The 13600-nt window shown below is 35.6% G+C and overlaps 1 protein-coding gene across 15 annotated transcripts in view; it reads right to left on the reverse strand.

The window, feature by feature from the left end:
• Window positions 1-13600, reverse strand: part of EVI5 (ecotropic viral integration site 5) — a 300894-nt gene that overhangs the window by 101105 nt on the left and 186189 nt on the right. For all 15 annotated transcript variants that reach the window (XM_021944188.2, XM_031650793.1, XM_031650781.1 and 12 more), the window contains 2 exons: window positions 5448-5582; window positions 1117-1257 (listed from right to left, as the gene is read on the reverse strand). In XM_021944188.2, coding sequence (XP_021799880.1) covers window positions 1117-1257; window positions 5448-5582 — 276 coding nt within the window. The remainder of the gene's footprint in view (window positions 1-1116; window positions 1258-5447; window positions 5583-13600) is intronic.

Genomic DNA, 13600 nt, shown 5'->3' on the forward strand with positions numbered 1-13600 from the left:
ATGATGAAACCTCGTCTGTACTTTAAAAAAAAAAAAAAAAAATTTATTGGAGAAAAGAGACCCGAGAAGAAAGAAGGGCACTTTCAGAATTCACTGCCCAGGATCACCACATTAAACAATTTTAGAAAGCATCATTCACATTATTGCCATTATTGGTTCCCAACTGGGGCAATTTTGTCCCTCCAGGGAACATTTGGCAATGTATGTGGTAACATTTTTGGTTTTTCACAGGTAAGAAAATGAACACTGTGATTAAATAACTTCAGGAGTATCACACAGCCAGTGCAGATCTGGGACACAAACTCAAATATAGTTCAAATTTTTTTCTCTATATACTGCAGATTAATTCTTGAAAAGAATACAATTTTCACTGTAATTTTTTTAATGAGAGATTTTTCATATTATCTTCAGTGAAATCCCAATAAATTAGAAAAAAAAATGGGGCCATCCTTAAGGAAGGAATGTTAGAAGTTAAGGGCAGTGTTTCTCAAAATATCTGTGACAAAGTACAAATTTTGTCTTTTTTGTTTTAAAATTTCAAGTTTATTGCAATCTGATACTTTGTAAAAACACGTTTTAAAAAAACGGCATGACAATGTCAACGCCTAATTTTGGTCCTTATATAGAATATGTATTTTGTTCCTTGTCAACATTTCCCTCATACATGAATAAATTTGTGGTCATATACCAGATAAATGTCATTTATTTGGTGAGGTAACTAAGTTACTAATTTATACACTAAATTTATAATGTTGTCACTCTTCTGGTGTTTCACACTAACCAACAATGGACTTAATATCAACGTAAGATAAAATATGTACAATATAGAATACTTTTACAGTTTTTCAGAAAAAGTTATACAAGGCACAATGGTACAATTACAAAAATATGATCCGATATCTACTGTATCTTTTATTTTATTATAAGAATTAAAGAGAGAGAAACAGCCTAAGAGCACTTTCAGTTTATAAATACTCTCAATTTTGACATTAAACAGGGTCTCTCTCACTTTAAACTCATCTCCTACTGTAGGTCATCAGGTACTTCAAACTCTTACATATTGGAAATTTGGGTTTTATTCTCTTTTTAAAAAGCACAAAAAATATATTAAAATACCTGCCACTGTTCCTCTAAATCCTTGACTTGCTGTCTAAGTTCTTTCAAACCCATAATGGCTTCTGCTTCTCTCAGTTTCACAGCAATGAGTTCTTCCTGAAGCCTTGCAATATTATTCTCATCAGGAAGGGAGTTATTCCTCTAAAGAAGAAGAAAATTTAATTTGGGACTTTTAAAATTAAGGAATAAAATACAGCACACATAACAGCTATTTTGTTCCACACTTAAATGTATTTAATTTTATGCAGCTGTACTGAAATATAATTCACAAACTATGAAACTCACCCTTTTAAAATACACAAGAGCTAGTGGTTTTCAGAGTATTTACAGGGTTGTTTAAACATCACCATGTTCTAATTTCAGAATATTTTGATCATGCAAAAAAGAAAACCTATACTCATCACCAGTCATTCTACATTCCCCATTTCCCCAGCCCCTGGCAACCACCAATCTACTTTTTGTTTCCATGAATTTGCCTACCTGGACATTTCTTGTAAGTGAAATCATATGTATTTATAGCTTTTTGTGACAACCTTACTTCACTTAGAACAACGTTTTCAAGGTTCAATCTTTTTTTTATGCCAAATGATATTCCACTGTATAGATATACCACATTTAATCTATTTATTCATCAGTTAATACAAATTTGGGTTGTTTCCACTTTTTGACTATTATAATGTTGCTATGAACATTGGTACAAAAGTTTGTGTGTAGACTTAGGTTTTCAATGTTCTTAAGATATACTTAGGAGTAGAACTGTTGGCTCAGATGGTAATTTTTCTATGTTTAACTTTAGGAAACTGCCAAACTTTTCCAAAGCAGCTGTACAGATTTTCATTTCCACTAGCAATGTATGAGGGGAACTGTACTGAATTTTGAGAACACAGAAATCTAACTCTGATTTGTTAATAAAATACTAATCAAAGTTACGGAGCAACAGGATTAAAAATTTTTTCAGTATGGCAATAAACTTACTAACCTCTGATCAGGACTCCAGATAAAGCATGAACATCATTTACTTTTTAAATATTTATAGAAAACAGTAGTCCAAAATCTGTTTTTGTTGTATTTCCTCAGTATGTTATTTCTGAGAGAGGCATCAAATCTCTGTGTATTAGTCACTATTTACATCAACAGTCAAGAAATTAATACAAACTAAACAATTTAACAATTGATTCAAATGAAATGACTGAAATTAAACAACTTGATTCACGGATACAAGACTTATTTATTTATTTATATTTTTCCATAAGTTATCAGGGTTCAGGTAGTATCTGGTTACATAAGTTTTTTAGTAGTGACTTGTGAGATTTTGGTCCACCCATCACCCAAGCAGTATACACTGCACCTTATTTGTAGTCTTTTATCCCTCACTCCCCTCCCACTCTTCCCCTCAAGTCCCCAAAGTCCACTGAATTATTCTTATGCCTTTGAGTCCTCATAGCTTAGCTCCCACATATCAGTGAGAACATACGATGTTTGGTTTTCCATTCTTGAATTACTTCACTTAGAATAATAGTCTCCAATTTCATCCAGGACAGTGCAAATGCTGTTAATTCATTCCTTTTTATGGCTGAGTAGTATTCCATCTCATATATGTGTGTGTGTATATATATATATATATATATATATATCACAGTTTCTTTATCCACTTGTTGACCAATGGGCATTTGCATTGGTTCCACGATTTTGCAATTGTGATCTGTGCTGCTATAAACCTGTGTATGCAAGTATCTTTTTCAAATAATGACCTTTTTTTCCCTCTGGGTAGATAGATACCCAGTAGTGGGATTGCTGGGTCAAATGGTACTTCTACTTTTAGTTCTTTAAGGAATCTCCACACTGTTTTCCATAGTGGCTGTACTAGTTTACATTCCCACTAGCAGTGCAGAAGCGTTCCCTGTTCATTGCATCCATGCCAACATCTACTGTTTATTTTTTTTTTGATTACCGCTAATCTTGTGGAAGTAAGGTGGTATTACATTGTGGTTTTGATTTGCATTTCCCTGATCATTAGTGACGTTTAGTACTTTTTCTTTTTTCTTTTCTTTTTTTTTTTTTTTTGAGACGGAGTCTTCCTCTGTAGCCCAGGCTCGAGTGCAGTGGCAAGATCTTGGCTCACTGCAACTTCTGCCTCCCAGGTTCAAGCAATTCTCTGCCTCAGCCTACCGAGTAGCTGGGATTACAGGCGCCTGCCACCACAACTGGCGAATTGTTTGTATTTTTAGTAGACACAAGGTTTCATTATCTTGCCCAGGTCTTTATCATTATCAAGGCTGGTCTTGAACTCCTGACCTTGTGATCCACTCACTTTGGCCTCCCAAAGGGCTGGGATTACAGGCGTGAGCCACCGCACCCAACCGATGTTTAGTATATTTTCATATGTTTGTTGGCCATTTGTATATCTTCTTTTGAGAATTGTCTATTCATGTCCTTAGCCCACTTTCTGATGAGAGTATTTTCTTCTTACTGATTTGAGTTCGTTGTAGATTCTGGATCTTAGTCCTTTGTCAGACATATAGATTGTGAAGATTTTCTGCCACTCTGTGGGTAGTCTGTTCACTCTGCTGACTGTTCCTTTTTCCGTGCAAAAGCTCTTTAGTTTAATAAGGTCCCAGCTATTTATCTTTGTTTTAATTGCATTTGCTTTTGGGTTCTTGGTCATGAAATCCTTGCCTAAGCAAATGTCTAGAAGGGTTTTTCCAATGTTATCTTCTAGAACTTTTATAGTTTCCGGTTTTAGGTTTAAGTCCTTAATCCATCTTTTAAGTTGATTTTTGTATAATGTGAGAGAAGAGGATCCAGTTTCATGCTCCTACATGTGGCTAGCCAATTATCCCAGCACACGGATACAAGATTTAGATCAATTTCCCACCATATTAAAAGATAAAAAGGACACAGGGTAGCCCAGTATCAAACTTCTCCGGAGAGTTACCAAGAGATCCAAAATTAGGTCCTAGGGAAAGCTCCCTAGGTAAACAGGTAAACTGAGGTAACCTTGAGATTTCAAGGCCTGATTCTATGAAATTTTCCATCTCTAAATATTTCATGGTACACATGCAAATTTCTGCTCACAGGGATGATGAAATGAAGTTATTCTCACCAATTACACATTCTTATGATGGACTTTAAGTATTTTCTCAGTTGAAAACCAAAAATTTACTGCATATGCATTTAAAAGATTGCTGGAAGCAGAAAAAAAGAGAATGCTGCATGAAGAAATTACCATAGGAAGCATGCTACCTTTCAAATTCCTTTCTACTTTATAATGTGAAAAATGAAAAACACCCCAGCCACTTACGAAATCCAGTTTTGAATGGAATCCAAATACACTTCTATCAAATATTCAAAATCTTTCTAACTGCAAGACACAGATTCTTCTCTAAATCATGTAACCCAGAATACACCTAAGTTAGAGACCAAATATTCTGTTAGCCATTTCTTTCAGCACTCTTGCTGGCTTTTTTTTCTCAACAAATAGAAAGAATACATTTTCCAGAAATATAAAAATAGCAAGGAGCTTTCCAGCAAAATTATTCCACTACTGTTTCTCGTTACACTTGTCCTATTTCATTAAGAAAATAGTTAAAAATACCTGACACTGTTATGTCCATTATCTATCAGGTTTTTGGATTCAGTAGCTAGCTATTACCTAAGAGTAAAAAGGAACTAATGACACAGAGCACAGGCCACCAATAAATTTACAGATGAGAAAACAAAAGATTCAGAGTTTGTAATCTAGAACTTTTAAATCTGAAAGTTATAAGAAACCTGAAGTTCTTCTATTCCCATTACTTATCTGATCTTTGATGTTCTTCAATATCCTTGAAAAGAAGTAAGTTAGCTTCTGTGAGTACACTCAGGCTAAAAGGAACTTCCTACATATCCTGAGGTAACTTGTTCTAGATTGGACAGTTCTAACAACTACACTCAGATGAAATTTTCCCTGAAATGTCTATGTATTAGTCCTATTCTATCTCTTCCACATGAAAATATTGCAATATTTGACGACAGCAGTTAATTTCTTTCAGCCGAGTTTCTCTTCTGCAACATTTAGATACTCTTTTTATGAAAATTATTCTGGTCGTTTTCCTCCAAAAGGGCTCTAATCTCCATTTTTATCCTTAAATATGGGGCTTTGATTAGTATGAAGGCAACAAGGAATAACTGGCAATTTTAAAAATCTTTTTTTCCTTTTCCTCTTAGTAACTAATATGTAAGGCTTCTAATGTATAAAAACACCAAGTCAATTAAATTGCTCACTAAGTACTTAACAAATATCACATATCCCCTCTAATTTGGAAGTGACTGCATTTGTGTAGGTTTCTTACCTTCTCTATATCCAAGACTTTATCCTGCATCTCTTTTAGTGCACACTGAGACTCAGCTTCACTCAGTCGGGCTTGGACCAATTCCTTTTCTAGCTGTAGCACAAAATCTTCGTTGTAGTTGGAACTGCATTTATGCTAAAGGTTACAGACATACATTGAAATTTCATGGAAGTATAAACATGTATATACAGTAAAAACAATGCAACTACCTAATACAGTTATATTAAGGGCAACTAAATAGGAGAAGTTCCAACTACCCAATATTACCAATGTATCTCCTCCAATTAACTTTTCCAATGAGTAAAAAAGCCCAACTTTGATATCTATAAAGATGACCACATTATTGGGCTTTGGTAACTAGTTATTGCACTGATCAAAACTGATTCATACAAGATAAACATCTCCTTTTATCTGTCCATCCATCCAGATACAAAGAATTCGTTCTGACTTTACAGACCTACACCACACAATAAATAGGACAGCAATTAGCCACTTGTGGCTACTGAACATTTGAAATGTGGCTAATCAAGATTAAAACAAGTTTTAAGTATAAAATACAAACTGGATTTTGAAGACTTAATATGAAATAAAAAAATCTCAATGATTTTTATATCAATTACATGTTAAAATAATATTTTGAATATACTGAGGTAAATAAAAATATTAATTTTACCTTTTTTAAACTCCTTTTAATGTGGCTATTAGAAAATTTTAAATTACATCTGTGACACATTATATATTGCTATTTGATAGTACTATTATGTACTACAGAAGACATGTAAACATTACTCAAAAATATATTTTAATCTAATGGAAAAAAAACAGGGTACCCACAATAATGTGAACCATCTAAATTCCAAAATAACAAAATTGTATTTGTGCTTAGAAATCTTCTTCAGAAGATATGCATGGTTTCCCAGCACTTTGGGAGGCCGAGGTGGGTGGATCACTTGAGGCCAGAACTTCAAGATCAGCCTAGCCAACAAGGTGAAACCCTGACTCTACTAAAACTACAAAAATTAGCTGGGCATGGTGGCACACATCTGTAATCCCTGTTACTAGGGAGGGTGAGGCAGGAGAATGGCTTGAGCCCAGGAGGTGGAGGTTGCAGTGAGCCGAGATCATGCCACTGTACTCCAGCCCAGGCAACAGAGCAAGACTCTTGTCTCAAGAAGAAAAGACAAAAAAAAAAAAAGATATACATAGAAATAACTGCTGGAAGCAGAGAAGACGCAGATGCTGCACGAAGAAATTAACCCCGGAAGCACGCCATGTTCCCATTTGCTTTCCTACTCTATAAAACATGAATATTGATGCAAACACTTAAGTCATCATTTTTAAGCCAGTGCCCATACAAAAGCTTCTGTACAGAAGCAATATGCAATTTTCATTATAAAATACTTTCTAAAATAAATTGTCTATTACTTCACATTTAATTCATGTAGTAAAGAAAATGTGGCAACTCAAAATTACAAAATAAAGACATAAAAAACAATCTTCTACTGAACTAGCATGAATAAAGCACAGTTATTTTTACTCTTTAATATGTTAGGAACAAAATAGATGTCAAATTAGAACTATTAAAAATAACCAGATGCTTAATATATGGTACTCTCCTGCCCCAGTTACCCAAAAAGATGTGCAAATGAGGACTTTAATTCAATGCATTATACATTATTTCTTCTAGTAATTTTGATACTATTGAAACAATATTTCAATACGAAAAGAGAATCTGCAACAGACACATCATCTTAGCAAATACTTACCTTCTATCAATTAGGAAAAAGGCATTCTTTTGGAATGACCACATCCAAACTAGAAGTGCCATAATTTATTTAATCAGATCATAGTTATTTCATGGGTACTGGTAGAATTTTTTTGCCCTCAACTTAAAGCCCTGGCAACTGTAGTACAGGTTTGTCTGCCAAGACTTTATATTAGGAGATCCCCAAGAAAACATCAAACTCAAAGGCTCATATGAGAATGGAACTCTTGATTGGAATAAACCAACTAATCCAATCAAGTACAAAAGGCTATAGTAATGTTGGGAACAAATCTTTATTAATAAAATTTACAGAGAGCTGAAATGCTCTGATAACAAGTCATTCTGGATAATATGTATCTTATGCTTTTTATACACTAAAACATATTATTTTAGTCTTCTGGATTAAAATAATTCTAAATGTATTATGTAATAGTTTTGCCACTGACACAGTTTACAGAATATAATTCTCTTAATTATCAGGTCTTCATGATGATAGTCAACTAACACATTGCAAATTACACAGCATCTAAGGAAAAGATGCTGCTGTGAACTATAAATTGCCTGAAGCTAACCACTGTAGTTTCAATTTATTCTATTTTCCACAGGGGGAAAAACAGTTTTATAAACACGTTTTAATGTTTGACAGAAATGACAATTATGACAGCAGCTAACATCTACTCGCCACTTACTATGTGCCAGATACAAGTTAAGCACTTTATATTCTCCTTTAACCCTCACCACAATTACTACCTTACTAATAAGGAAACTAATAGGGTACACCAAGGTCAAACAGCAGTTGATAGTGCTATTAATTGAGAGTTTGTATTACAGAGCCCATGTTCCTCACCTTTAAGCCATATAGGTGTTGAAGAGTTTAATATATTGTTTTAATATATACTGTTCTAAAAATCAATGATATAATATTTTAAAAATCCAAACTTCTAAAAAAATCTAAGCATATAGATCTCACATGTTCTTGTATTAAGAAATTCCTAGAAGAGTGCATTTCATATTCAAGTGAGTAACTTGGACAAATACACAATTTGCTTTACCAAATGACAACTGCCACAATTATGATGGCAGGCAGTCTCAGCAAGGGGGGCTTTTATTTAAAAGCGTACAAATGACAGATGACTTCCCTATACTTATATCAAGTTAATTTATGTAAATGAATCTCATAATGTTTCTGTGATACCAGCAATCCCAGTCCAATGAAACTGACAGAAATTCTTTTTAGTAAGCAGAGTATGCTTTTCAATCCTATGTGCTTTTCTGGTGTTGCAAAAATTATAAAGGTAAAGGTAAGTTAGAAAGTTCTCAGTAATCTTTTTGCTTGTTTCTTGAGCTTAAAAAAAATCTTCAATATTTTAAGGATATAGGAGTAATACAGTAAAAAGTAAATATTTGTATTGGGGGGAAGTTTCTCATATTATTAAGTGAAAAAAATTGAAATTAGAAAAAGGGTTGTCCACACAAATAAATCAAGTATTGCTTGAATTTAAGTATACATTAAGCTTTTAACTAACTTCAAGATATGACATTTATATGTTCTTTTCAGGAACCCAAACATTTCATGGAACCCTGTTCTTGTCTGTTTTGTAACACTTATCACAACTCTAAAAAAAAAATTGTGCAAGCTGCCCAAAGTAATTCATAGATTCAATGCTATTTCCATCAAACTACCACTGACATTCTTCACAGAATTAGACAAAAACTACTTTAAATTTCATATGGAACCAAAGAAGAGCCTGTATAACCAAGCAAAAAGAACAAGGCTGGAGGCATCACGCTACCTGACTTTAAACTATAATACATGGCTACGGTAACCAAAACAGCATGGTACGGGTACCAAAACAGACATACAGAGCAATGGAACAAAACAGAGACCTCAGAAATAACACCACACTTCTACAACCATCTGATCTTCGACAAACCTGACAAAAGCAATGGGGAAAGGAACTCCTATTCAATAAACGGTGCTCAGAAAACTGGCTAGCCATATGCAGCAAACTGAAACTGGATCCCTTCCTCACACCTTATATAAAAATTTACTCAAGATGGATTAAAGACTTAAATGTAAAACCCAAAACCATAAAAACCCTAGAAGAAAACCTAGGCAAGGTATTACTCAGGACATAGGCATGGAGAAAGACTTCATGATGAAAACACCAAAAGCAATTGCAACAAAAGCCAAAATTGACAAATGAGATCTAATTAAAGAGTTTCTGCACAGCAAAAGAAACTACCATCAGAGTGAACAGGCAACCTACAGAATGGGAGAAAATTTTTTGCAATCTACCCATCTGACAAAGGTCTAATATTCAGAATTATTGGGGGAAACCAGCCCCCGATAATTCAATGTTATTTCACATAGGTTCTTTTCTATTTCTCTAAGTGTCAGCCGGTCTCAGAAATACAGGGAAAGAGTACAAAAGAGAGAAATTTTAAAGCCGGGTGTCCGGGGGAGACATCACATGTCGGCAGGTTCCATGATGACCCCCAAGCCACAAAACCAGCAAATTTTTATGAGTGATTTTTAAAAGGGGAGGGAGCATATGAATAGGTTGTGGGTCACAGAGATCACATGCTTCACAAGGTAATAAAATATCACAAGGCAAATGGAGGCAGGGCGAGATCACAGGACCAGTGCAAAATTAAAAATGCTAATGAAGTTTCGGGCACGCACTGTCATTGATAACATCTTATCAGGAGACAGGGTTTGAGAGCAGACAACTGGTCTGACCAAAATTTATTAGGTGGGAATTTCCTCGTCCTAATAAGTCTAGGAGTGCTACAGGAGATGGGCACTTATTTCATCCCTTATCTACCACCGTAAAAGACAGACGTCCCCAAAGCAGCCATTTTTGAGACCTCCCCTTGGGAACTCATTCTCTTTCTCAGTGATGTTCCTTGCTGAGAAAAAGAATTCAGCGATATTTCTCCTATTTGCTGTTGAAAGAAGAGAACTATGCCTCTGTTCCACCTGGCTCTCAGGCAGACAGACCTAATGGTTATCTCCCTAGTTCCCTGAACATTGCTGTTATCCTGTTCTTTTTTCAAGGTGCACAGATTTCATATTGGTTAAACAATTTGTGCAGTTAACGCAATCATCACAGGGTCCTGAGGCAACATTCATCCTCAGCTTATGAAGATGACAGGATTAAGAGATTAAAGACAGGCATAGGAAATCACAAGGGTATTGATTGGGGAAGTGATAAGTGTCCATGAAATCTTTACAATTTATGTTCAGAGATAGCAGTAAAGACAGGCGTAAGAAATTATAAAAATAATAATTTGGGGAACTAATAAATGTCCATGCAATCTTCACAATTTATGTTCTGTCATGGCTTCAGCCAGTCCCTCCATTCGGGGTCCCTGAATTCCAGCAACACAGAATCTACAAGGAACCTAAACAAATTTACAAGAAAAAAACAACCCCATCAAAAAGTGGGCAAAGGATATGAAGAGACACTTCTCAAAAGATGACATTTACATGGCCAAAAAACATAGGAAAAAAAGCTCAACATCACTGATCATTAGAGAAATGCAAATCAAACCCACAATGAGATACCATCTCATGCCAATCAGAATGGCAATTATTAAAAAGTTGAGAAACAACAGATGCTGGTGAGGCTGTGGACAGACAGGAATGCTTTTACAGTGTTCATGGTAATGTAAATTAGTTCAACCATCATGGAAGACAGTAGGGCGATTCCTCAAAGTTCTAGAACCAGAAATACCATTTGACCTAGCAATCCCACTACCGGGTATATACCCAAAAGAATATAAATCATTCTACTATAAAGACACATATGGCCGGGCGCAGTGGCTCACGCCTGTGTTGCCAGCACTTTGGGAGGCCGAGGTGGGTGGATCACGAGGTCAGGAGATAGAGACCATTGTGGCTAACACGGTGAAACCCTGTCTCTACTAAAAATACAAAAAAATTAGCTGGGCATGGTGGCGGGCACCTGTAGTCCCAGCTGCTGGGGAAGCTGAGGCAGGAGAACGGTGTGAACCCAGGAGGCAGAGCTTGCAGTGAGCTGAGATCGCACCACTGCACTCCAGCCTGTGCGACAGAGCGAGACTCTGTCTCAAAAAAAAAAAAAAAGACACATGCATACATATGTTTACTGCAGCACTGTTTACAATAGAAAAGACTTGGAATCAACCCAAATGTCCATCAATGATAGACTGGATTAAGAAAATGTGGTACATAAACACCATGGAATACTATGGAGCCATAAAAAGGAATGAGATCATGTCTCTTGCAGGGACATGGAAGCCATCATTCTCAGCAAACTGACACAGGAACAGAAAACCAAACATCACATGTTCTCACTCATAAGTGGCAGTTGAGCAATGAGAACACATGGACACAGGGAAGAGAACGACACACACCAGGGTCTATTGGGGGTTGAGGGGGAAGAAGAGGGAACTCAGAGGATGAGTCAGTATGTGCAGCAAACCACCATGCCACAGGTATGCCTATGTAACAAACTTGCACATTCTGCACATGTATCCCAGAACTTAAAAGTAACATTTAAAAAAAATTGTGTGATTAATTTTTTAAATGTTTATCTCTATATATACTATATAAGCAAATGCCAGAGACAGCCTGACTGATTTACCATTGTAAATCAGTAACTGCCTGGTTAACAGAACCAAACAGTGCTTTTCATAGGTAGGTGAGCAAAATATTATCTGCTGAATGAATCAGTTAACCCTTGGTTTAACAACAAAATCCCTGTATTATATAATTTACATTAAACATGGGAAGTGGAAGTTGAATGCTGCAAAAAAAAAAAAAATTCTATAAAACTGATGGTTAATCTATTTTTAATTGAAATGCCTACCTAGCAATCTTGAACCATTTTCCCAAAACAAAATAATGATACAATGTTTCAATTTGCTCCAAAAACAAAATTTGTAACAATGTGGGAAGATGGCACATTTGGACCACCATATCCAAAAGCATCTGAAAAAAAGTTATACAAGGCAAGTATTCTGGAATAGGTTTCTACATCACAAAATCACAGCAGAAAAAAATTAAAAGTTACATCTTCCTTTCCCTCAGCATATGATCCCAAAAAGATGTTTGTAATCCTCCCTACCACATGCTATAAACAGGATTTTAAAAAACCAAAGCAGTATGGTGGTACTATTTAAATATTTGCTACACTAAAATTGTTGAAAAATAGGCCAGGCATGGTGGCTCACACCTGTAATCCCAGCACTTTAGGAGGCTGAGGCGGGTGGATCATGGGGTCAGGAGATGAAGGCCATCCTGGCTAACACGGTGAAACCCCATCTCTACTAAAAATACAAAAAATTAGCCGGGCGTGGTGGCCCATGCGTGTAGTCCCAGCTACTCAGGAGGCTGAGATTCGCTTGAACCCAAAAGGTGAAAGTTCGCAGGAGATTTGCTTGAACCCAAAACGTGGAAGTTGCAGTGAGCTGAGATTGTGCCACTGCACTCCAGCCTGGGCAACAGAGCGAGACTCCATTAAAAAAAAATTTTTTTTGAAAAATACATAATTTTTATATGATTTGTGCTCAACATCCAGAAATTACATACATCCTTTAAAAAGACATTTACCTCTGGTTATTGGTGTAAATGTAAGTTTTTTGTTGTTGTTGTTAATGATGTAAGAAAATGTTAAGAAAACAATTTCCACTAAAGAAACCCCTCATTTATTATCTAAAAGGAAAATACAATCACATACTAATATAAAACATTTTATCTTTAGACTGAGGTCAAAATTAGTTCTGGAAAAAAATCTCTGTCCACATTTATAGGTATAGTGACCAAAAGTTGAAGAATTTACCAAATTACATGTATAAAGTCATCTATCTTGGATTTTTAGAGAGACCTATAACAACTAACTTCCATTTTCCTAAAGAAAAACAAACCCAGACATTCTTGTACGTTGTATCTTTGTTCTCATTGGTTTCAAAGAACATCTTTATTTCTGCCTTCCTTTCGTTATGTACTCAGTAGTCATTCAGGAGCAAGTTGTTCAGTTTCCATGTAGTTGAGCGGTTTTGAGTAAGTTTCTTAATCCTGAGTTCTAGTTTGACTGCACTGTGGTCTGAGAGACAGTTTGTTATAATTTCTGTTCTTTTACATTTGCTGAGGAGTGCTTTACTTCCAACTATGTGGTCAATTTTGGAATAAGTGTGATGTGGTGCTGAGAAGAATGTATATTATGTTGATTTTGGGTGGAGAGTTCTGTAGATATCTATTAGGTCCGCTTGGTGCAGAGCTAAGTTCAATTCCTGGATATCCTTGTTAACTTTCTGTCTCGTTAATCTGTCTACTGTTGACAGTGGGGTGTTAAAGTCTCCCATTATTATTGTATGGGAGTCTAAGTCTCTTTGTAGGTCT

The sequence above is a fragment of the Papio anubis genome, chromosome 1, assembly GCF_008728515.1.
Source record: "Papio anubis isolate 15944 chromosome 1, Panubis1.0, whole genome shotgun sequence".
NCBI classification, from domain to species: Eukaryota; Metazoa; Chordata; class Mammalia; order Primates; family Cercopithecidae; genus Papio; species Papio anubis.